The 25,560-nt window shown below is 39.7% G+C and overlaps 1 protein-coding gene across 4 annotated transcripts in view; it reads right to left on the reverse strand.

Annotated features, from left to right (window-relative positions):
- Positions 1 to 25,560, reverse strand: part of NOL4 (nucleolar protein 4) — a 196,841-nt gene that overhangs the window by 73,980 nt on the left and 97,301 nt on the right. For all 4 annotated transcript variants that reach the window (XM_075495702.1, XM_075495701.1, XM_075495700.1 and 1 more), the window contains exon 6: positions 7,756 to 8,039. In XM_075495702.1, the coding sequence (XP_075351817.1) occupies positions 7,756 to 8,039 (284 nt within the window). The remainder of the gene's footprint in view (positions 1 to 7,755; positions 8,040 to 25,560) is intronic.

The following is a 25,560-nucleotide window of genomic DNA, read 5'->3' on the forward strand; positions in this document are numbered from 1 at the left end:
ACTTTGCTTCCCTCCTCACAGATTATTCATTACAGTAGCAAACAGAATTTCATGCTAAGCCTCTTTCTAGTCTTAAAAATTAAGCCATAAAATAAGGCTGTCAAACACCTGGACTGCAGACTCTTAAGATATTTGCATTAACAAAACAGCAGTCAGTAAAATATGGCATTGCTTTAACACTTTCTATCTGACTATGGAAATGAAATAAAATATAACAATTAAAAAAAAAAAATCTAGTTTCCTCTTATGCCATACCTAGGTAGTGAGATCCAACTTCAAGCAAGAGAGATGAGTGAGAAGTTCTGTGGAGAGGGTGAGTTGGAGTCAAAAACTCCTTTCTGAAAGGCTTAAGTAACTCCTAATCCAGATTCATTATCTGTAACTTGGGCACTTGGCAGCCTAAACTAGAAGGGCAAAAGGTATTTTCTTTGTACCAAAAAAGCCAACATGCAGAGTTTATGGTATCCTCAAAAGAGGAGGAGACACTTCTATCTTGTCCTTTCCAGCTTTCCTTCCTGCTTAGAGCTGAGGTAACCATATCATATAAGCACCATACGACAATGCTCCAATTCAGCTGAAACCTATCTATGCCACTTGAATATAAATAATGAATGATGATGAAAGAAAAAAAAAGAAATGAGAAATGTTTTCGTTATGAAGTAAAAAAAGAAAAAAAAAAACAAAAAAAGAACTAATGTCTCCAACACTGTTGTTCAACATGCCAAATTCCCACAGTCTGCATTTTACCTCTTGCTTCAAGTAGATGCACACCTTTTTCACATTTCATTAAGAAATTTTTTTAATAAATTACTTCCTAAGTGACTCAATAAATTACTATCGGTCTATGTAAAAGCCCACTGTAACTCCTGAGGACTCCACTTGCTTTGGAAAAAGCTATATGCGCCCTTATATTCTGCGCATTTCCCCAAGCAAACCTGCAGACAAAAATACAGGCAGAGGGGAACTAGACAGACAGTGACTTCACATGCCTCAGAGACACAATGTCAGATGTGATGATGTTCACTGGATATTAGGAATGACTTTTCATATTTTCCTAAGCTACAATCATATCTTTAAAAAGGAGAGAGAGTGAGAAAGAAACACATTGAAACTCTACCATACTCCTCAGAGATGGTGTCTATCTGTGGCTAAACTCGTGTGCACTTTTGGAAACCAGCTGGGTTCATGATGCACCATCAGATTACAGCAGGCTTATCTGTTTATTTGCTTATTCAGGTCAGGCTGCTTGGACGGTTGTGCCCAGTTTCCTTCAGTAATGATGAGCTCCACCAAAGCAGATGTTACAAGATTCTACTACTGGACTAACCACCAAAGATGACTAAAGTTTTAACTAGAGCAGCATGCAGGAACTGCAAATGACTCTTCACCCAGGATCTCACATACACTCTGGCTTTCAGATCCCATGCAAGGTTACAGTCTTTAAATATCTCCTTAGAGCGGGACCTGTCTTAAAAGTGGACAGCCTGCCAGGCCTACCTGCCATAGTGCAAATGCATCGATTACAACACCAGTTTGAAGTTGCAATAGTTGGGAGCAAACAGCCCCTAGCAGTGGCCCATGGCAATAAGACTGTTCTCTACACCAGGCTGAAGAAAAAAGCTTGAGAAACACTTCAAAAGCCCAGCATTAAAGGAGTGACAGAAAGTAAGATCTTCCTTTTAGAAACTACATGAAAGCTCTGCCTTGCTGTGAACCACTGTAACTGTAATGACATGCACGTTAGAATGCAGTATTATAATTAAAGGTCACTGTATGCAGCAATCATTATTTACTGCTCTCTCCTTTAAAACTGCTTTTCTCTTCCAATTTAGAGAAAAATTACTTATCTCGTGCACTTCTCCATGCAGCCAATTACACACTCGAGCTAAACATAATGCATATTAACTTAGTCTACCATACATCCAGAGGGCCTGGAGGTGTCCAATTTTTCTATCAGAAATTTTGTCTGGTAGAAAGAAAGAAGACATTAACCAACTGTCCGCAATTAGTAGCTATCTGGACAAAATGGAGACGTGGTGTGTGTCCTCCTTGTTACTTCACTTTAATGCATCGCCTAGGCATTCATGATCAGTAGTACATGTTTCTATCTGGGAAATCCCAAAGAGAAGTTTTGCATATTAGGAATGTCCTTTGCAATACAGACATAATGAACTATTTATTCCAGGTAAACTTTTAATCCAGGTAAAATACATGGCACAATAGAAGTATGGCTGGCTAGCTCAAAAACCTGTTTTCCTATACTGTAACCCTGTTATCACAACAAGGTTGTTATCACAATAACCTTGTTATCCAAATGCAGAAAAGACAAAATCATTTAAAAGGAGTGGTCTTGCTATATCTCATGAAATAGATGATGTGGAAGAGATAAAGCTATATAGAGAGTTTTCAGAATAAAATATATGGTCTAGGAAAAAGCAATAACACAAGAATCAGAAATCAAAAATCTCGGTGCTACAGAGACTTCACCATGGTCGTACGGAAACCCAGGAGTCTCACACGTAAGTATATGATGATCTAAAATAATTTGTATATGGACTGAACTATTTGAATACATAGAACTGCATTTGCAGAGCATTTACAGTTGAGTACTTTATAAGTCTTTTGCAGTACAAAGACCTGTTAATTTACCCTGTTAAGGTAAATTCATGTATATATTTTTGCAAATATATACAAAATTTCACTGACTTCAGTTTAGCCCTAAATTGTTGTAGAAAGTTCTACTGCTGTGAACATCTGAGTCTTACTGGAGGATCAGTTCCCTAATATTACTTTAATAAAAGCATATACATAAGGTATGTATATACACATATGCATACATACTTATATATATATTTAAGACTATGAAAACCCATTTCTTCCTTGCATAACATTCTTTCAGTGAATGGTAAAACATTTTGGACCACATTTTAAGGTTATGTTACAATTTGGCAACTCCCTCCACTGCACTCAGCATGTGGTCTTTTTACACAAAGAAGAGGTTACCACACATACTCACTGCCTGAAACTGAGGATTCAGAGTAAAGTTACACTGTCCACTGAAACATGATTCTTGTTTAAAGAGTGTGTCCTGGTTTCAGCTGGGATAGAGTTAATTTTCTTCCTAGTAGCTGGTATAGTGCTATGTTTTGGATTTAGCATAAGAATAATGTGGTAACACACTGATGGTTTAGTTGTTGCTAAGCAGTGCTTAGACTAAGTCAAAGACTTTTCAGCTTCCCATACTCTGCCAGTGAGGAGGTGCACAAGAAGCTGGGAGGGAGCACAGCCAGGACAGCTGACCCAAACTGGCCAAAGGGCTATTCCATACCATATGATGTCATGCTCAGTACAGAAACTGGGGGGAGTTGGCCAGGGGGCAGTGATCACTGCTCGGGGACTGGCTGGGTGTCGGTTGGCGGGTGGTGAGTGGTTGCATCACTTGTTTTTCCTGAGTTTTATTTCCCTCTCTTTTTGTTGTTGTTGTTGTTATTACTATTACTATTATTATTATTGTATTTCAATTATTGAACTGTTCTTATCCCAACCCATAAGTGTTCTCACTTTCACTCTTCCGATTCTCTCCCCCATCCCACTGGCAGGGGGGTAGTGAGCGAGCAGCTGTGTGGTGCTTAGTTGCCAGCTGGGGTTAAACCACAACAGTGTTATCAACACCAGTTTTAAAAGTAATTTTGTGAAGTGACTGAACAAAGCATTCTTTAAATAATATACCCCAGTAGTTTGAAAAGTTGAATTAAAATTTATTCACAGGGTTATCTAATCTCCATTTATTCATCAGAGTCTTTTCAGACAAGAAAATTTGATTTATTATTCCCAAAAAACTACATTTCTTACAAATCACTAATGAATTCTTCTGTGTACATTAGAAAGGCCTGATTTTAGGAAAATATTAAGTATCCCTGTTTTGACATCCAAGACTCTCCCAGAAGGAGGCCACTATCTAGCAAACTTTCCATTTAGAATAAGCATATAACCGCTTCAAATAGGTATTGACAAGATGAATACTCTAAAAATTGAACTTCCACAAAGAAGTAACCATTTTCAAAAAACATCTACCTACTAGCTGTCAGATTTACAAAGAAAATATGATGGAAAACCTACCATTTTTATTCCAGCTGCTTCTTCTGATCATATTTCTGCAGTATGCACAAAATTATCAATCAGAACTGTATTGTCAAAGGGTGGAGCCGACCACTACACAGAATCACAGAATCACAGAATCACAGAATCATATAGGTTGGAAAAGACCTTTAAGATCATCGAGTCCAACCATAAACCTAACACTGCCAAAAACCATCACTACACCATGTCTCTAAGTACCTCATCCAAACGTCCTTTAAATACCTCCAGGGATGGAGGTATTTAAAAAGACTTCCTTCACACATGTGAAGGAAGTATCGTTCTTGTAAACAGTGTTGTACAGGCAAATACCTATTATATAGTTTAACAAAACTGCTTGTTTCCAGAAAAAATAAACTCCCTTAAAATATCTGTGATTTGGTGGAGGAGGTATAATGTGTTGATAATTTTCAACCAAAAAAAGTAATCTTTTGGCTTTTTGTGACTAGATTCAGCTCTGATGTGTTATCTTTAAACCTAGTGACAGGTCGGAATGGATGCAAGTTGACCAGAGAAACTGTGTCTTCAAATTTAATAAAACATATATGATGCAGCATCCAAAAAGGAGACTCGGACGGAGCAGGTAGAGAACATGTCAGCCAACAGATCTTCCCAGCTCCAGCCCTTGACTGTGTGTTTCACAGAGTCCTGGCCATTTCAAGCAAGTAACATCTTCTACAGGCTGAATGGGCGATTGTAGAAGCTGGAGGAAGCATAATTTATTACTTCCTGCAATGCTAGCCCAATAATTAAAATATATTTCCCTTCATTTAGAAACCAGATATTTTCTTCACTAACTTCTCACATAACTTTTCTGAATTCTTTTCCACGTAAAGATACCGTAATACTACATTATAAGAAGTGGCATATCAATTTGATATTTAGTGAACACTGCAGATGATTTGTCTCATGAAAACATGATTAGAGGTTACACTAAACACATTTGCTTACCCATCAGTCCCAATGATGCCATTATTCAGGTCTAATCATGTCTGATAACTGTATAACTGTGAATGGCTGGAGGTTAGATGCTGCAAGAGCGCTGGGAGAATTCCTAGATGACTTCAAAAAACAACCCACAGACTTGGTGTATCCTGGGTAAAAAGGATATGTGGCTCCTAGTAAACTATAGTACTTTGTTAACCTTACTTGTTCTTTGTTTCCTTTTTGGCAGAGAATTAGAGTTCTGGCTAGTTCCTTGTGATACCCTTGCCCAAGTGTATCCAGTGGGTACTGCACACAGCTAGGAGTTTGATCTTCTGCATTGTTCAAAATTAATCAGCTCAGTAATGGCCAGAACACTCTTCTAGAGGGGCCCAGTAACCTGCATCACCAGGGGAAGGCAGAGGACCTCAGGTCTAGGGCTTGTAAAACATTCTGACTCTTTAGCATGTAAGATATCCCTTAAGGTAAAACAGTAGTAATGATTTATATGAGTGTGTATGTATGCATATGAAACACCAAGATACTGTACAGTCCCATTCTATTCTAATACATTGATGGGTTTTGTTCCTTCTAAAAATATTCTATAATGTTTTTTAAATCTAAAAAGAGTAGAATTCATCTGTAAAATATTAAATTGGCCACAAAAACATTCTTTTACTCTACGCTCAGCTTACAAATCTCTGACAAATTCTTGTTTATCCCAGGAGTGTGTTCTTCCTGACGTCTTCACTCCATATTTAATAATCTTTACTGCATACCTAATAAATCATACACTTAAATGAACTGTAAACATCAACATGACTTTCACTAGGACAAAAAGGGGGGACAAATCTGCATATTGTTGTCAGTATAGAGTGGGTAGGATGACAGTGAGTGATGAAAGAATATATCGATGTGGGGGATGATTCAGGCCTCTTAAAATTTGTAGAATAACAAAGAATGAGATGGCTTTGATTGTCATCTTGATTCATAGAAACAGATTTTTAACACTTTTTGATACTTTTTTTTTTTGCATCTGAGTTGGAACTGATTAAAATTGGAAATGTAACATTAGGCTATGTTCTTGTCTTAGCTACAAATGAGTTCCACATTAAGACTCCTCCCTTTCTTCACCAAGCTTATTTGTGCATTTGCAAGAGTAATGGCAGAAGCCGCAATGGACCTCGGGCAAAAGAGCCTGTGTGTCTATCAATATTTGGGTGACTGGCTTATAAAAGGTTCATTGAAACAATGTGCCCTGGAGCAAATGAAGATACCGTTCATATTAGCCTATTTGGGACTCACTGTGCAACAATGAAAGTACTGCGTAAATCCAGCACTGGAGTGTATACACACTCTGAGACTAGAGCTATTCAGAACATTTTCAATAAAACAAAAATTTGTGGAAACAAAAATATTCCAGGCAGATAAACAGGCTTTCATAAACATTTTATGGAGAAGGTTTTAGGACACATGATTTGCTAAACTGGAACGGCCAAGAAAGAAAAAGACCAACAATCTCCCATTTGGTCTCCCTTTCTTCTACCCACCAAAACCAGACACTTGAGTTAAAAAAGCATTTCAAGTTTTTATTTTTACTCTGCAGGCAATGAAGACAGGAATTAAAATTTTAGCATAAATAAATGTTTTTCTCTAGACATCAGTCATGTACAAATCCCCTTCTGGATATACCTAGAAAAAGTGATTTTCCGTACCACTCCTATTTCAAAGCCCTGCAAAAAATGTGGCCATTCAATCTATGTTGTCAGGTTATTTTGTACTGAGCTACTGAAACCTAGTGACTAGCATTAATAGTATTTGGATCCAGTATTAACATCCTATTATTGCTGCACTAAAAGTGGTAATCCAGTTGGGAGTTATCAGATAAAAACCAGGAACTTGTCACCAGTAAGATCAGTGGATAAATTCTATGATACAGGCCATTTCTTCACCCTCCCTACAGTATGCCCTCATGACAAACACCTTCCTAGAAAGCTAGCTATCTAATCTATAGGATCTGTCAATATAACCAGCCTCGCTTCTCCTTACTCCCATAATGGAAACTCCAGAGAAAAGCCCTCAGGGGATTACAGCTTCTTAAAGCAAACTTGTCAGTTTTAATTCAGGTTAGGTGCCTGCATAACACAAACAATCAGGAAGGAACCAAATCAGTTCCTTTCAGATGTTAATAATTCACGTGTAGTAATTTGCTTAGGCATCCACACTTAACATTCATACAGATTCATTCTATAGGTACATAATACATGTAATGAGATGGTCATCTATAAATATACATAGATATATGTATCCCAGTATATATACATATATATGTATTACATTATATACATATTTTTTTATATATGTATTTCAAATGGGTAATGTTCTCAATAAATGGACTGATAAAATTCATGCCTGACGGAGAACTGCACTGGTCTTTGTCAGTGTGTCAGCACAATATATATGCCTATATATATGTATTCACCCATGTACATCCACGTACAATTAATGTACATATGCATCATATATGTGTAACAGAGCATACAAATCTATGTATAGCGTTTGAGTAATGATGTGACAAACGTTAGACACATTGTATTAAGTGCTTAGCTGGGAATAACCTTTGGTTTGGCCTCACAAATCTTTTCCTTTTCTAAGCTACACACTTCATATCTGGAGCATGTGGAAGCATCTTACCTTGCTTCCATTTTCTCTTGCCTCCCGTTCCATCTTGAGATCAGAAATCAGGAGAGTCTTGTATTTGTTCTTTCCATTACTGCTGTGATCATCTAGTCTGTATTCTGAAGTCAGCTGAGCAGAGAGGGGACTGTCACTCAGGTTCAGAGGCTGCTCATCCTGCTCCAGATTTGTTTTGCCATTACTGTTGGTTTCTGCCATCTCCCTGCAGTGTGTTCCCCCTGAAGCATTGGAACTGTGTCCCACGGTCTCATTGCCATTAAAACTCTCTGCGGCTGAATCATCTATTAAAAAATATATATTTTCAGTCACATGCCACACATCATCATCTCTGTCCAGTTCAAACATAATTTATACCTTCACAATGTTTTTAAAAATAGAATGAAAATGGTTTATATTACTAGCACCAGTACATTTCTGCAAAATGTACACATACACTCCTCCACGTTTTCAAGTAAAAACTTTATGTAAATCCATAAAATATTACTAAGTTAAGGGAAATGACCTGGGCTGACACCTTAGTGTCACTGTGTACACAAAAGATAAGTATCACAAAGAATTTTTAGGGACAAAGTGACAAAGTCTGCCTTAATCCATCTGTCTGTCCATATGTCTATGAATCTATTTAGATTCTTATACCATGCTCATTATGGCAGTATTGCATATTTCTGAAATCAACAGAGATGCACGTGGCACTGAGAGAGAATCTAGTTCTCAGGTTTTAAGGGTGCAGAGCAGCATATGTCATATCCATAAACATCCTCTTGCACAGATACGACGTAAATACATCTGATGTATTCACTGCTGGCAGTAGAGATTATACTGGAAAAGTTGACTCCAGAAACAAAGATCCTCTCTTCATTTTGTTCAGGTGCTCATTCACTTTGCTCATTCATTGTGTGTCATAATATATTTAAAAATACTGCTCAATAAAGGATTGAATTATGAACCTGAAAGTTACATCTGAAAACTCTGGATGTGTTGTTGTTAACCCTAAGACTTTACAGCTGAAATCCATGATTAACATGTGTCTTCACATGCTTATGGGTTTGTGTATCCCGTGTTTGTCAGCACCAGAATTTGCCACCTATGCTACTACTCAGCCCTTCTTTACTTCTAAACAATCTTTTGGCCAACAGGCTATCTAGTAAAACAATTCATCCTTCAATGGATTAAATGGCAGCAGAATTCAGCCCTCAATTTGCTTACTTCTTGTTCTCTAAACCACCTCTTTTTTGGTGACCTATATGGTTTTAGTAAAGGTGTTTAGTAAAACACCTGCCCAGGGCTCTACAAGCCTATGCTTATCACAGACAGTGATGCTGGAAACAAAACTGGGGGGTTAGCAGCCAGAAATGTGTAAAAATTGAAACTGGGGATATGGGATGAGATGGACCTTAATATATTAGTACCTTAATATACCATCTGCTTTCAGACCCTTCTAAACAACTTCCATAGAAAAGAAACAAACACATTTATATACATGCGGAATTTAAAAAACCATCAGGACACATTCTTTAAAGGATGTGCTCAGAAATATCCATGCTTGGAACTACATGATTAATCAAATTGTTGACTCTCCGTCATTAATACAGTAAAACCCAACTATTCACCACCCTCAGATCAGAATTTGAAAAGTGAAGAAAATATCGTATAAATGGGTAATGATCTAATTCAATTAAGTATTTAGCCATAGACAAGCCATCATACATCAGTGGCTTGCTTGCTGTACTCATCCAACACTTTTATGTCATAAAGTATATAGGAATGGGCACACATTCTGAACATATTTTTTTAAATTGCTTTGTTTTGTAAACCTGTAAAAAAAAAATCTAGTTTCATGAAAATACATAATAAAAATCATAATTTAAATGCTTTTATTAAGGAACATTTTTCTGGTTTACAAAATGCTTTATAATTAAAGGCTGCAATAAAAAATACAGCTATGTTTTGGTGTGTACCACTTTTACATTACCTCTTACAAATACAAATGTATATACAATGAAAGACATAACATTCCTAGAATAAGACTTTTAAAGGTGTACACCAACCCAACTTGCAACAGAGCAATGGAAACGTTCTGATTTACAAACCTGGGGCTACTTGAGGATTTCAGCTACATAAATTAATAAGGTGAGCAGGATTTATCCTTAATAAACTTTCTATCATGCCCTGAGACTTAGGTCTTACAGGACATAACACATTAAAAAGGTTAAAATTCTAAACACAGTTTCAGAAATAAATACGCAGTTTTATTATTCTGAACTAGAATACAGGATTCTAATATAGGGTCTTTAATTTTTTAAAGAAAATAGCCATATTTACAACTCATTTTAAAAGCTCTGAAATATCAGAAAGAAATCCAGATTTCTTTATTTAAGAGAGAAACACTTTGGTTACCACTGATTCGTATTTAGGACTGTTAACAGATAATTGGCTTCTTGATTATCAGTTTAATAAGTGACAGTTAGTTTCAAATTAATTAAATCAATTACTGAATCGGTCACTGAGTGAAGGATGCTCCTCCCTTTGAAGGGCTTAGAAAATTCCGTGCTGTTGGGAGCAAAGGGAGAAACAAGTGAGTAACCAGAGAATGCAAAGAGCCACCTAAAAGCTGGGGGCCGTGCCTACTCTACAGCATACAAGTCTGATCCCTAGCGAACTTCTGTGTGTCAGCACCCGAGTGTCCCGGGTTGCGCAGTGCAGAGGAGCCACTACCAGGACATAGATGGCTAAATGGGAATGATGGAGTAGGAAGAGAGCTGTGCCTAGAGCCACATCCAGGAACAACCAAGTCCAAAGCAAGGCTGTTAGTTTTGTCTTGTAATCATAAGCAATAATGCTTTTATTTCTTTTTTTTTCCCGTACAATGAATGGTTGACAACTAAAACTTACATTTGTGTGAGAATGTTACAATGCAAAAGAAAAAAAATAAATAGATCTTTTCTACTTGTTCTAAAACACAACCATTGAAAAAATTCCTATGCTGAGTAAATGTGATCAAGCAACATAATACTTTGAAACAATAATATAGTATTTACACGATTTCGGCTTTGCTTAGCAAATGCTTAGTTACTTGATGGTAAATCTCCGTTTGTACTATAAAGTCAAATACCTGCTTTTACAGTCATTTAACCTTGCTTGTTAGAAATGGGAACTATTGCCTGTCAGGATAATGTTCAGGAGAATGGCTACAATGGCTATAAATCACACTTTTGCCAAGTAAACATAAATATGTATTGCTATAAAAGAGATCAAGAAAAAAATAGTGGGTTTGCGCTGGTAGTTCCTTACAGATGTTACCAAGGTAACTAAATTACAAGGTTTAGTACATTTCTCATCCCTGAGCAGCTGGTCTATTTTTGCCAAGAATAAGGCTACTCTAAAGCAAGAGTTTCTGAGGTATCAGAAACACAGACCACATCAGGAATAACTGGTTTTGGGGTAAAAGGCAGGAAGGTCTGGCCCAGGAGAGGAAAGGCACGTTCAGCCTCGGATATGGGCAGCCACAGCCCCAACACCTCCCGGCCCCACTCACAGCCGCTGGGCCGAGCCGCCCTGCTCCTGGGCCTGCAGGGACTGCAAGCACGCACAGCTGCCGCACAGCTGCCAAGGGGCAAGGCCAGTTTCATGGAGACCTGTCCCTCGGACCACCCTCTCCAGTGGCAACCGCCTCTCCAGCGGGCAGGAGGTGAGATCTCACCTCCTCACTATGCCCAGCGTGGCCGGCAAGCGGGGACTGCACCTAAGCCAGGGCCTGGGTAGGGACTGGCAGTTTGCTTGCAGAGTTTTCTCACCTTTATTTATCACAACACCTCAACAACAATAAACTGCTAATGCTGAAAGCCTGTTCTCTTACCAAATATTTTTTTCCTCCATCCCGCAGACACAGAGGCGTGGTGGCTTGGGGAGAGCTGTGCACAGGCCCAGGGGAGCTGAGGCTTTGCGCAGCTATGGCCACCAGCGAGTGTTTCTCCGGGGCAGCTTGCCAACAGCTCCTCTTTCAGGACAAAGGCAACACTAATGGCAGGCACTGAGGGGGAGAGGCCAGGGGCCCATCCCTGAGGCGGTGGAGAAGGCTGCGGGAGCGCAGTTGGGGAACACAGTGGCACCCCTGGGACCTGCTGACATCATGGTGGCAGTTGGGGGCTGCCTGGGCCTGGCCTGGCCCCTGCCCCTTGCTGGGGACCCTGTGAAGGCCAGGCCCACCCCGGCCTGGCACACATGGGGCAGCAGCCATTAACCCGCTGCCCTCCCGCAGGAGGCTGATCAAATCGCAGAGGCCCTCCCTGGGTTCACTTCGGCACTGCCGCCGGCTGGCAGTCACTCCAGGCTCCCGTCCCACAGCTGGCTGATGAGGGGGGAGATAAAACTCCACCGCGATCAGCCTACATCTGGGTACTTGGTACCGATGGCACCACTGATGCAAGGACAGCGTGTTTTCCAAACATGCTTCTTGTCTGAACCGCCACCGCAGGGCAGGTTTTATGGGAAGACCTCCAGGGAAGCATGCCACAGGTGCTGGGAGCTGAGAGGGGAGGGAGCAGAGGGCTTTCTTCCCTGCCCTGCCTTGGGTGTCGGGGCACTCATGAAAGAGGCTGTGGGACGAGCTCAGATTTTCATCACCTCCCAGGGCCACTGCTATCCACAGGCATCAGCCATGACAGCAAATGATGGCCTCATCAAACGCTGCTGCTTGCTCAGGGCACACCACATGCACAGGAACTGTGGAGTTTTCAAACCCTTACCCCAGCACGCTGGAAGACTGGAAGCACATCTACAACTGGTTTTGCTACTTAAGCCTGGAAAGGGAGACTCTGACTGCAAAACACGTGTGTGTTTCACTTCTCAAAAACAGCCAGCTGGTGCCTCACCTATGCAGAGATTCTCCTCCAGGGATTAAAGAGCATCACCCCTCAGAGAAAGACTCCAAGAGCAGAGGGAAGGTACCTGTGGATTGGGCAGCAGCCTCCTTCTTGCTGAAGCAAGGAGCGCTGTCCAGGCTTAGGCATGGACTTCTCACTTATGGACCAGTATTACTTAAAGCTCCTTATGCCAAGACCTCCTTCTCCTGCCTTGCACAGCTGATCCTCTGCTCTGACCAACACCCTTTCAGCACCTTCAGTCCAAGTACTCTCCATGTTAGGGGTAATTCTCAAAACAAGAACTGCAGTAATCTTCCTACTTCAAGTTAGTTTCATATTATTCATCACATTGCATTAGAGCTTCCACCTCATCCTTCTAGATCACCTTGAGGCCAACTAGACACAAAGTGACACCAGCTTTGTTTTTTGCACACTTGAGAAGTCCAGGTTCCTGCCTGAGAACTTTCCAAGCTCATTGCAGTCACCACTGTGTTAGCTTCTCCCCCTGCTTTTGAAGGAAACTTGGAAATGGTGGAAGAAAAGCCAAGGCCAAAGAAAGCCCAAGCAAACAGATGCTCTGAATACGAGTTTTGATTCTCAGAACTGTTGCATCTTTCACTTCAATTATCTGCCACAGACATTTGCATTATCATGGCCTAAACTTCTGCCAAAACCCAGTTTGTCTGTATTTAACACCTTGGATTCTGCAAGGTGATTTCCGTGATAACTGATAGTTTAAGGGCACTCTGATTTAGAGCAGGAAACCAGGTCTTAATTTATAAGATTATGTTCTCCTACCAAACAATGTCTAGATTTATGAATGGACAGACAACATATATTGCTAGAATCAGAGATTCTTCTGTTACAGGTTAAAATACAGTTCTTCTACCCAGACAGAACTGTCTTCAGACCAGATATGTCAAATGCTCAACACCGTTCTCAGTAACAGTGTTTTCTTAAAGGAAAGCAAGTTGAAGTGTGCACCAAATCTGGCTGGAATAACAAGTCCCTCAAACACCAGTTTTCTGAGAGCACAAATTTAAGATCTGAACTCTGATATAAGCGTCATCGAATCTCAAACCAAGGTACATATATACAACTCTCACTTGTCTCCTTGAGAGAACAATCTCCCGATGTTTTAAAGGATCTCTTGCATTACTCTTAGCAATCAATTTCATACTATAAATCACCCAGACTTTTCATATTCCTTGCAGGTAAGTCAGGAAGGAGTCAACAAGCCATTCTAAAGACAGATCTCTGAACAAATCCTTTCCCTCTCTCAAATTAATTCTCAGGCTAGAATTCAATTAACATTTAGAGTATGCTTAAATAGTCTGTACAGCTGAGATTTCAGCTACCTGAAACTTACTGCATATTTAACTAGTCAGTAATCCATAGTGTCGGCCTTCAGCTCTAACAGCAGTAGTGTGGCACAGTCCTACAACCATACAGGCACATGGAAGCTCAGATCTGCTGAAAGGACAGACATGGTGATGGGTCAGGGAGTTAAGAGTCCCTCTCTTTAACACTAAGAATGAAGCGAGACCCCCACGATACCAAAGCAGCTCTAACACAGCTCCCTTTTTTGCCATGAAGCAAGGCAGATAGCCTCCTTAGGAAGTAGACAAAAAACAAGGGAAAGGCAATTAACCTTACACACCTTTGGCTCTTTTGAGACATTCTGACTACCTGAGGGCATCCCACAAGCCAAAACCATTCCTGGTGATAATGAGTCTGATTAATCACACCAAATGAACAAGGCAATTGTTGGGGCCACTTTGTTCATCCTGCTCGAAGAAGTTGAGATGGGAGAGGGGCACATATGCAGCCCAAACAGAAATTGATGCCTGCAGACTCCAAGGTAGCATGCACACAAGTTAAACGAACACTTTGAGTGGGTTGCCTGTCGACAGAGCATCTCTGAGAGCCACAGTTACTGTAAGATGGGTAACTGTTCTTTCTAAAAGGAAGAGGCTGGATGTGAATGAGTTGAGTGGGATGAGTGAGACTGAAGCTGCTGGCTGTGCAAGTGCAGGCTGCCATAAAACCCACTCTTAAAGATTGTCTACCAAAGTCCTGTATGATGAAGGTTGCTTTAATCTCTTTGGGCTGGATACCACCAGCCCAGGTCTCACTCAACACCACCTTACACCCTTAGCAATCTGATTGATTTGAACAGGATCACCTGCAAGAAACAGTACTGCAGACCAAAGAGTGACAGGCTCCAGACCAGTTTCGAGTTACTATGCTGTTCTCTTTAACCTTTGGCTTCAATATTGCACATGCTTTATTTTTCCTATGTTAAAATACAACTTTAATTAAAATAATATGCTACATAAGTAAACATTTAAAACTAAATTAGTTACATTCTTTACGTAATTCCACAAACCCAAGGCATGCTAGCAAACCTTCCTAACAGGAGCTATTGAAAAAAATGCTCTACTGGTGGCAACTGACACCAGGCAGTTTTGGGAGAGGAACACCATGAATCAGACAAAAGGTGGTGTAGACTGCTGACTCATGGAAACTTCTGTAGTATGAAATAATTATAGACACTTTTCTAAAAGAACTGATAAAAAGACGAGGTCACATTTCACTCCCACCACTTTTCACAATGACCGTTTAATACCAATTTGTCACAGCTATGTATTCGGTTATGCTTCATTTACATTACAAGTCATGTTTCAAGCACAAGTTCAATACATAACTTAAAAGCCAGTCAAAATCAACTATATCTATTCATCTTCTCCATTCCCTTTCATATTATGATAAAGAACAGTGGTTGAATTAATGGAGGTACAAAGGTGATTTCAGACCCTCTATTATTCCCTGTTTCATAAAGCATAAGAATGGCCATAGCTGGTCAGATCAAAAATCCATTTAGTCCAATATCCTATCTCCAGCAGCAGCTATGAGGGGATGTTTACGGAAGAGAATAAGGCAGGCATATACAATTCTTCCTCCTATGGCTTGCTGAGCCCTTAATAATTTTCAACTTAAGGTCTTTCTGTGCTGGATGTGGTTTCTAGCAACATACTGACACTCAACAGATTTCTCTTCCATGCAAATATCCAGTCTCTCTTTGAACCTTCATAAACTCCAAGCACCCTTCTCTGCTCCTCCAAAAAGTTACTGCCAGTATTTCTGTTTCCGCTAAAATATCAGTACTGTGTCAAGGAAACAAGAAACAGGAATTAAGAGGTGGGCAAGAGCCTTTCCAGAGGACAGGAGTGGGGTGATGTGCACAGAGGTCAGTCCATTCGCAGTGAGACTGCATTTGCTCCATTACAAGAATATGTACTAATTGTCCTCTTCAGGTAACCTCACTAACGTTAACAATTTTTCTTCTCCTTGTGATACATGTAGCTTTCCTGGTGTGGTTGCCTTCTGTGGATTCAGCTATGGAACTCACTGCACTGAAATTTGAACATGGAATGTCTGTAAGTTTCAGCGCGATGCTAATCAATGATTGTTTTCAGTGGTGGAGCTACTTCAGGTCAGGTCAGGAGCTACTTCTGGTCACTCACATATGATCAATGACTGCACATGTTTATGAAAAGAAAAAGGAACAAAGCAAACTACAAAACTAATCCTTAGCATTGTCAACAAGAGTACAGTAAATTGTATAGGTTTGATATACACATGCACATACACAGTGGAATCAGCATTAGCCAGGCTGTATTTCATTATTAAACAACCCCCCCCAGTAATTCACAATTTTTCCATGGATAAATGTCTCTTCTTGTTGGAGGCACAAAACAGGCAGACATTTTATTCAATTATAACATTAAATAACAGAACAGTGAACAATAGCCACTCCATGACATCACCAACTATCAGAAAAATAATACTGCCCTGTCAGTCACAGTGTTATAGAAGGGCTCATTTATAAAGTTTCTTGAGTGATGGCATGCTTACTTTGCCTGCAGAGCTACTGTCCCTGCATATATACAACAAGGAGATGAAGCAGAATGGCTATTAGGAGGGTATTGCACATGTAAATGACCAATTGAATAGCTCACTGGGTGCACAGTAGTCTTATTATCACTATGCATCTAGTTTGTACTTGTGCTTTGGCATTTCCACTTCAAAACACATAGCCCTCACTGTCTCTGGGGAGAAAAATCTCAGGTTTTCTCTTTACTCTGGAGAAACCTCTAGGGCACTTTTTGTGGCAAAGGCTCTATCAAGCAGTTCTTCATACAGAAAACCTCCAATTCTTCTAAAAGTTTTTATGTTGTGTATGGGATCATATTTGAATGTCTCAGTGTCATCTGGCATTGACAATTGTGGCTTAGAACTCCATCTCTGGACAAGCGTTGCAGGCACAAGTTCTTAGCCCGATAACATATGAGTGATGCCAGAGATACACTCACCCTAAACAGGACTCCAGACTTCAGAGCAGTTTATTGACATGAAACTAGGAACTAAGGAAGGCTGGGAGACAGGCAGGCAAGCAGGGCTCAGGACAGACTAACTCTGACTTTTGAGAATCACTGAAATTCCAAGCATGTACAGAACACATCAGCAACAAAGAGGTTTGAGATGACAACGTGTTAAGAAAAGAAGGAGAAATGTGAAGCCTTTTCCTTAAAGTAAAAAGAGGTAACCTAAGAGATCTTACACTCTCCTCTTTCTTGCCCAGCCTGGAAGAGGCTTATGCTGCTCTAGCTAAAGGCTGCTGAGGGCAGCAGCAGCTGCTGCCGTTCCTGGCAGCAAGAAGAATCTGGTGCTGTGCCAACAATAGACAAAAGAGTACACGAGGTTCATGTTTGGTGCCTAAACGTCAACCCAAATGGGGCTGAAAGGAATTATGTTCAAGTTATCTGCCACTTGGACCTAGTGCATGTGTGTGATGTCATATTTTACTTCATCAGGATCTGCCAGAAGACAAAAGAAAAGAGGAAAGGTCAAGCTGGAGACAGTAGAGGAAATTCTCTGCAGACCAGACACCCCAAATACTGGCATTTTTAATAAAGCCCTTTAAAGTCTAAAATTTAGCCTACCAGCTTTGGTGTGTCGAGTGGGTTCACACAGTGATACCAGTCTGTACTTCCTTCTGGAAGGGTGAAGCCCTGAGCACAACCAAGACAAATGATCACTTAACAGCTCTGCACCCCCTCAGCAAACTGCTGCCTATTCTTCTATACAGGCAACAAGGCTATAGAGGAGGACTACCCCAGGCTCATTATACCCTCTCCATCAGTAAAACTGGAAGAGAAAGAGGGCAGAAGCCTTAAGAGCAAACAGAAATGGCTGCTTTGAGCCCAATACATCCTTAGCAAAATTTAACCCAAACTCCTACTTGGGCCTCCCCAGCACAAATTGCTGGATTTGCCTGTCTGCTATATTCCTAGCAGAAAACTGAGCAGAAGTTTCCTCTTGAAATACGAAAAAGTCATACGTCTGTTAATATTGTGCCTATCGCTAGAAGACTACAACGAAGTAGATATAAGAAAAAATCTTACATACCCAACAAAAAAAGAAGAGAATTGGGAAAAGATATCTATACATGCCCAAATGTAGGAAAACCAAGAGCTCTGCTGAAGTTCAACAGATGCTATTATTGTATTTTAAGTTTTATTTTAGAACCATTCTGAAGAAGACTTGCAAACATTCTTTGCTTTATATTTGTAATGTATACACAGTCTCAGTGGCTATAAAGTAGCTATTTAGGTGCATAAAACAAAGAATAACTCTAAGTTCAAAATGCCTCTATATTGGGTACCTCTATAATAATGAAAATAGTTTAACTGAGTTGACAGCATAACTCTCAGTAACAATATTTCTATAAATAGTTCAGACTCATTAGACCCTTCATCATCAGGTTTGTAGCTATATAGTTCAGGATTTCAAAATGACAATCTAATTTTTTCTGAATTTTTTTTACACAGAAAAATATAATTTAAAGACTTGTATTAAGTAAATTAAAGCCATTTTATTGTTATTCACAACTGTATACTAAAAACTAGGACATGAAAAATACTTCATAACTAGAAATTAAAACACTTCCTACCATTTTCATCTTTGTTTTTCTAGTTTTCATTTGATAACGTTGGTAAAATCAGCTGGTTTTTGTAAAAGATTTGATTTTCACTCTAGAACAATTCTGTCACATCCTTTCCAGTCAGTTCTCTCCACTCATATTAACATATAGGCTTTCAGGAAAATTTCCTAACTCAGCAGAGAGTCAAATAAGTGCCTCTAATATTCACATACTGAAATTCGGTTTAAAAATAAACATGTAATTAGGAAGAACTAGAAGAAAAGTATGTGGAATATGAAGTAGGAACTTACAGCCTTTGTACTTGATCGCAGTTCTAGCATTATCAACTGTGAACTAAAGCTTCCTTGATACATCAGGAAAGTGGATGTTAAGTGAATCTGAGAACTCAGAACACTAAGTATCCAAGTTTAGGACTCTATTAGGGTTGCTGTTTCCTTATTTAACGACTGTGATGTAATTAATGTTTTTGCCGAGACAGAGTCTCAGTGAGTAAAGTGTAGGATTCTATTACAGATAGAATGTAAGTTTAGAAATTCAATGAAGAATTCCAGAGCTTAGAAAGCTGCTATTACAAACTTGAGTAAATAAGCATGTTTGAGGGATATAAATTATATGTCCCTTTTCAATTCAGTTTGCTTTTTATTGTCACTTTAAAATATTTAAGGGTGTCCATGGCAGCATGTACATTACTGTTTCCTGATTTGAACCTGCCTTGGGTAACTACAGTAAGTGGTCTCTTCACTGCCTGAGTGAAAACAGTATTCTGGTCACACAGGGCAACACTTGATAACAATCTTGATAGCCTTTCTCCACCTGCCAAGCAATCATTTTTGAATGTTAGATCCATTATGCTTTCCTAATTTTATTTTTCATTGTAACAAGTGAAAGTTAAAACTATTCAGCATCTACAAAGGCTAAGCACCAGTCCAAACACCAGCAAAAGAATGCAAAAGGTGACAACAGTCATCAGTGCTAAGGAAGATTTACCTGAACACATTGCCACTGAGGTAAAGGACATAAGCATATCAGGAGTCTCCCTAGCATGTTGATTACAATTATAAGCATAAAACAAAAGGAAGAAAAATAAACAGTGCTGATGATTGGCCTCCCTTTGATCAGTTTGAAAAATCTCTCTCACATAGTGAACGTCAAAACTGCCGTGAGACATGTACAGGCATTATCATATGCAAGGCATTAGAATCAGTTTGGAAGTTTAAAACAGTTAATATTTTTTCCTACTAAAAAAATCGCATGGCCCAAGAAAGAAGAATCCTGAATCATGTAATATAACTTGGGCTGAAAAACGACAGATCTGAAAACTCTGTCCTCAAACATCCATAATTTGAGGTCTTTGCTACCAATTGGGTGATATCAGGCAGAAGATAGCAGACTTCCCATGAGGTATTAATACTACAGCAAGGTCTCTTCTGCCTTCATTCAGCTCACCACTTTTAAATCCCAATTGCCTCATAATACTACAGATAGACATGATGACTTCCAATCTGACTTGCAAAATTAAAACATACTCTTTCCTTTTCAGAAATTATTTTCAGCAAAAATAAAACATGTTCTTTCATTATCAGAAATTATTTTCGGCACAGATATCTAAGTCAATAAATTTTTTACAGTTCCCAAAATATAGCTGTTGTTATTTAGCCCCAGTCAGCAACCAAGCCCCACACTGCTGCTCACTCACCCTCCCCCCCCCGGTGGGATGGGGGAGAGAATCAGAAGAGCGTAAGTAAGAAAACTCGTGGGTTGAGATAACAACAGTTTAACAACTGAAATGAAATAAAATAATAACAATAATAAATTGTAATGAAAAGGAAAATAACAAGAGAGGGAGAGAGAGAAGAACAAAATCCAAGAAAAAAAACAAGTGATGCAACCGCTCACCACCCGCCGACTGATGCCCAGCCAGTCCCCAAGCAGCAATCACTGTCCCCTGGCCAACTCCCCCAGCGTTATATACTGAGCATGACACCATATGGTATGGAATAGCCCTTTGGCCAGTTTGGATCAACTATCTCGGCTGTGCCCCCTCCCAGCTTCTTGTGCACCTGGCAGAGCATGGGAAGCTGAAAAGTCCTTGACTGGTGTAAACATTACTTAGCAACAACTAAAACATCAGTGTGTTATCAACATTATTCTCACACTAAATCCAAAACACAGCACTATACCAGCTACTAGGAAGAAAATTAACTCTATCCCAGCTGAAACCAGGACAATAGCTGAACATTTGGTCTCATACCGTCTAAAAATGGACTTAAGTAAGAGGCATCTGAAGACAAAAAAGAATGATTTTGCTAGATGGTCTGTCAGCACAGTATCTCTGGCAAACCAAGTAACTATGATTCAATGCGCAGAAACTTCATAAAGCCCAAAGTGTGTGACAGATAGTTCTGGCATATCTACTGCTATTCTTCACCAGAGCTGTGGACTTGAAATTTTCACTGTCAAGCCACCTGACTGAGCAATGCATCTCATTTCGAACTTTCCCTCCCACTGCAATGCAGTGGACTGCACTTGGGTGGGGAACAGAGCAAGTATGAGAGGGTGCATTGAACAAAAGTGTAAATGAAAGATAGGAAAACTTGAAAACTATTTGAGCTTGAAAACTTTTCCATGAAGACTACCATTTTACAGTTCCTTTCTGAAAAGCTAATGCCAACAGAATCATGATAAGGTCTTGGACATAATAGTATTTTAGTAACTTTCAAAACTTTTCTTCTCATTAAAGTCAGCCAGTTTGCCCTTGCTGAAACATCAATGAGAGCTAGTCTCAACACCACATTACTCAACAGGGCCAGAAAGTAGAGAAACAGAATACCATCCTTCAATACGAATCCATGAACTGTTTTGCAGTTCTTTGCAGACGGGAGAGATTTCTTAAGAAATAAAATAACTGGTCCATGTTTCTAATTCACTTATAGGCTTCTGGTAGCCCAGCAGGGTTCAGCAATGGGACAGTCCACACATAGAGTATTTGCAGCATGTGCTTCTCCCGTACTTTACAGTATTGATGAGGTACCATTACCAATGAAATTTAAGAATGTTTTAATCACAGTGAATCAGTCCTATTCTCACTAAAAGTCCAACTGTTTATGTACAGACTGTTGTTAAAGGTCAGAGCACCAGAAAGGGAAAGAATAAAACCATACCAAAGAGTCTAACTGTAATACCTGCTTGACCTTCTTATAATATAGGATTGGCTAAGAATGAAGTGCAAAACAAAATTGTGAGAAATGACCATTTGCTGAACTGGCCCAGTGGATCTGTGTGTGGAAACCGGGAGGCTGCTCCTGGTAAACTGTGCTGGTTTTGGCTGGGGTAGCGTTAATTTTCTTCATAGTAGCCAGTATAGGGCTATGTTTTGGATTTGTGCTGAAAACAGGGATGTTTTCACAGGATGTTGATAACACAGGGATGTTTTCCTTACTGCTGGGCAGTGCTTACACAGAGTCAAGGCCTTTTCTGCTTCTCACACCACCCCACCAGCGAGTAGGCTGGGGGTGCACAAGAAGTTGGGAGGGGACACGGCTGGGACAGCTGACCCCAACTGACCAAAGGGACATTCCATACCATATGACGTCATGCTCAGCATATAAAGCTGGGGGAAGAAGAAGGAAGGGGGGGACATTCGGAGTGATGGCGTTTGTCTTCCCAAGTAACTGTTACATGTGATGGAGCCCTGCTTTCCTGGAGATGGCTGAACACCTGCCTGCCCATGGGAAGGAGTGAATGAATTCCTTGTTTGGCTTTGCTTGCGTGCACAGCTTTTGCTTTCCCTATTAAACTGTCTTTATCTCAACCCATGAGTTGTCTCACTTTTACCCTTCCAATTCTCTCCCCCATCCCAGCAGGGGGGAGTGAGCGAGCGGCTCTGTGGGGCTTAGTTGCTGGCTGGGGTTAAACCACGACATAAACAAAGCATCCTGCACACAGATGATGTTCTCTGTTGCAAAGCTAGCTAGGGGAGGAAGGGGGAGCCTAGGGCAAGAGCACTCACAGAAATGCTTGGTGTTATTTTAAATAACAAAGTAAAGGACAATGATATTGCAAAATCTGCTATGTAATTTGTTTTCCCTTTAAAATCTGTAAACAAGATTATTTGGCCCACGATACACTTTGTATTTTGAAGGGATCATCATTGTATAACTACTTTAATCTAATTGAAATGCACATTAGAAACAGAAACAGCTGTATGACAAACAGCTGTATGGCAAACCTTTTCTCAAGCTTCCAGAGAAGTTAGAAAATATAGTGTTTGCAAAAAGCAATGCAGACAATAAGCAGCACTTGCTAGTAGTCTTTCTCCTGCTTAAATAAACTGTAAATGCCCATCAAAACAACAGAATCCTGGGAAGTTCTTTCAAATCTCAGGTCATTGCTTTGTAATTCTTATCATCACCTTCATAAACTGATCACCTTCCTTCCTAAATAACAATTATGTACCAATTCTGAAGGAAGTGTGTTTTCCAGCAGCTTAGTTTAAAATTTTTAGAAGCAGAACACGGATCTGAAGCTGGGTTTGAGAATAGAATAAGCTTATTACTTCTGGGTGGAAAGTTGCTACCATTGGATCAAGCAGAAAAGTTATGCATGCTGCAAAGTGAAACATGTGGTATCAATCTTGATCATGAATATAATGTTATTTACAATAACTATTACAATCTTGGTGGGCTGTTATTTTTTATATAAAGTGCAAAAGCAAACAATAATACTGATACTCAACAGCATGAAATGCCTAGTGTGCCCTCTTTCACAGAAGAGCAGCAGATTTTTCCTTTTCTGCATTGCAAATAACTGCCATCAGAAGAAATAATACAACCAATTCAACAACAAAAAAACCCACCCTAAGAGAAAGCTAGCAATGTTAAATGCACTCCGAGCAAATCTATTAATTGCACTTCAACACAAATTTGGGTGGGAAAGCTTGTTGCTTTCCTAGAGGTGAAGGTATGACAGCTTCTGCGACTGTTCCTTATTCTGCATACAGGAATCAACAGAAAACTTCAGAGCTAGATATTGAATTGGTCAAAAAATTACAAAACAATCTGGGGAAAGCATAATTTTATTACCCCTTATGAAGTGAGTATGACAGACTCCAACATACAGAAAAATGTTGACACAAAATGACCGATCATACTATATATGTCAGTTCAGGTACTTAAAAAAGTTTCAGCTGTCTAAGCAAATAAATGGTTACCACCTTTGATTCTCCACCACATGAACAAAAACATTTTGGAGAACTCGAAGGACAGCCTTTCTAAAAGAAAAACCCTCTCTTTATTACCCTGTGTCAACTATAGCAGCTCCAATAGAAAAGCATTTATAAGGCAGTCGAAGATATAATCTTCCTCTTTAGAAAAGTTTGTAATACTTCAAAGATATTTTTGGCATCCCCCTTTATGCAAACAGATAAATACAGGTTTTCAAGTTCCTGATCCTGTCTCCCTAATGTTAGTTGAAGTCCCAGAACAGTGGGATGCAGAGTCAGTGCTTCTCTCCTGTACAGTGAATAACCTGTTGTATACACATTATCAACAGAGCAAAGAAGATGAATACAGAGCACTTACCAATGATGCAGAAAATACCTAAATTCAAGTCGCTGCACTACTTGATTCAGATCAAAGGTTTGAACCTGCATCTCTCAACCCGAGGAAAAATGTTCTACGAAGCTTTTGGACTTCTGCTCCAAAATCTTTCAAGCTGAACTTGAGAAGCCTTTGAAGATTAAAATTTTGTCAGAGTTGCTTTAATTTCAATGTTATCTTCTACCTGTTGAAGAACACTTGAGACAGCTCTAATTTCAAATATCTCTAACAAATGGCAAAACCTACTCGACAAGTGTGGTGAGAATCACTGGTGTGGAGTCCTTTTTTACGTAGATGTCATCACCTGATTCTCAAGCAGTCTGTTTTCCCAAAATGCATTTCTTTTTAACTTCAGCGCTGAAATCTGCAGTTCCTGGGGTTTCCTACAGTATGACTACCTGCAAAACTCACACCACAGCTACTGCAGCAGGAAATTAAGATAAAATAGAGGGAGTAGAGGCTGAGCTTTTGTATCAGAAGTGGACTGACACTGACAGCACATTTGCAGAAAGTAAAAGGACTGGTACTGTTAATGCTATTTCTACATCATGCAGTAACCACAATATGAGCCATTAAAAACAATCTGCAGTAGTAACAAAGAGCAGACTAGAAGGACGTTAGTGAATATCATGGCACTCTTGCACTTGGACTTGAACATCCAAAACATAGTTTTGATTAGATCCCATTTGGTTTGCTGCTGGCTGAAAGCATTCACAAATCACAGATGCAATCAGGATTGCTGCTGTTGTTGCCATCAACCCACACATACAGTAGTCTTCTCCTCAGCATGTTTCAGAAAACAATTTCAACCATAATGACTAGAGAAATGACAAACTCAAAATGACTGATTAGCCACCTAAAGACAGACCATTAAAGGGGTCCACACCAGGATACAATAACTAATCGATTGTCAAGGATAAATTTGCAATGAGAAATTAAAATGCACTACATGTGAAAAGATTGATCACTCAAATCTTGAGCTCACATCCATTCTCCTATCCCCTGTAAAACTCCAGGTGGGCTCTTCTGCCAACAGAATGACAGAAACCCTGGATTCCCATGGTATAACTTCCTACTACAATTGCAATTTTGATATTATTGATATTGATGTTAACATTTGATATTTTGATATTTGGAATCTAAAATAAACCTCAGCATTGCCCTAGAGGGTGCATGTATGCCCCTCATGCTCCTTGTAGCCACCTGCTATCATGGCCTCACAAATGATCTCTGGAGAAGACTAAAAAGTTCCGTTTGCTATGGCTGGAAGCATGCAAAACTAGAATAATGGAGCTGCAACAAGAACAATTCCACTCCTTTTAGTATCAGGGCTGTC

Source organism: Mycteria americana, chromosome 2 (assembly GCF_035582795.1).
Source record: "Mycteria americana isolate JAX WOST 10 ecotype Jacksonville Zoo and Gardens chromosome 2, USCA_MyAme_1.0, whole genome shotgun sequence".
Lineage (NCBI taxonomy): Eukaryota > Metazoa > Chordata > Aves > Ciconiiformes > Ciconiidae > Mycteria > Mycteria americana.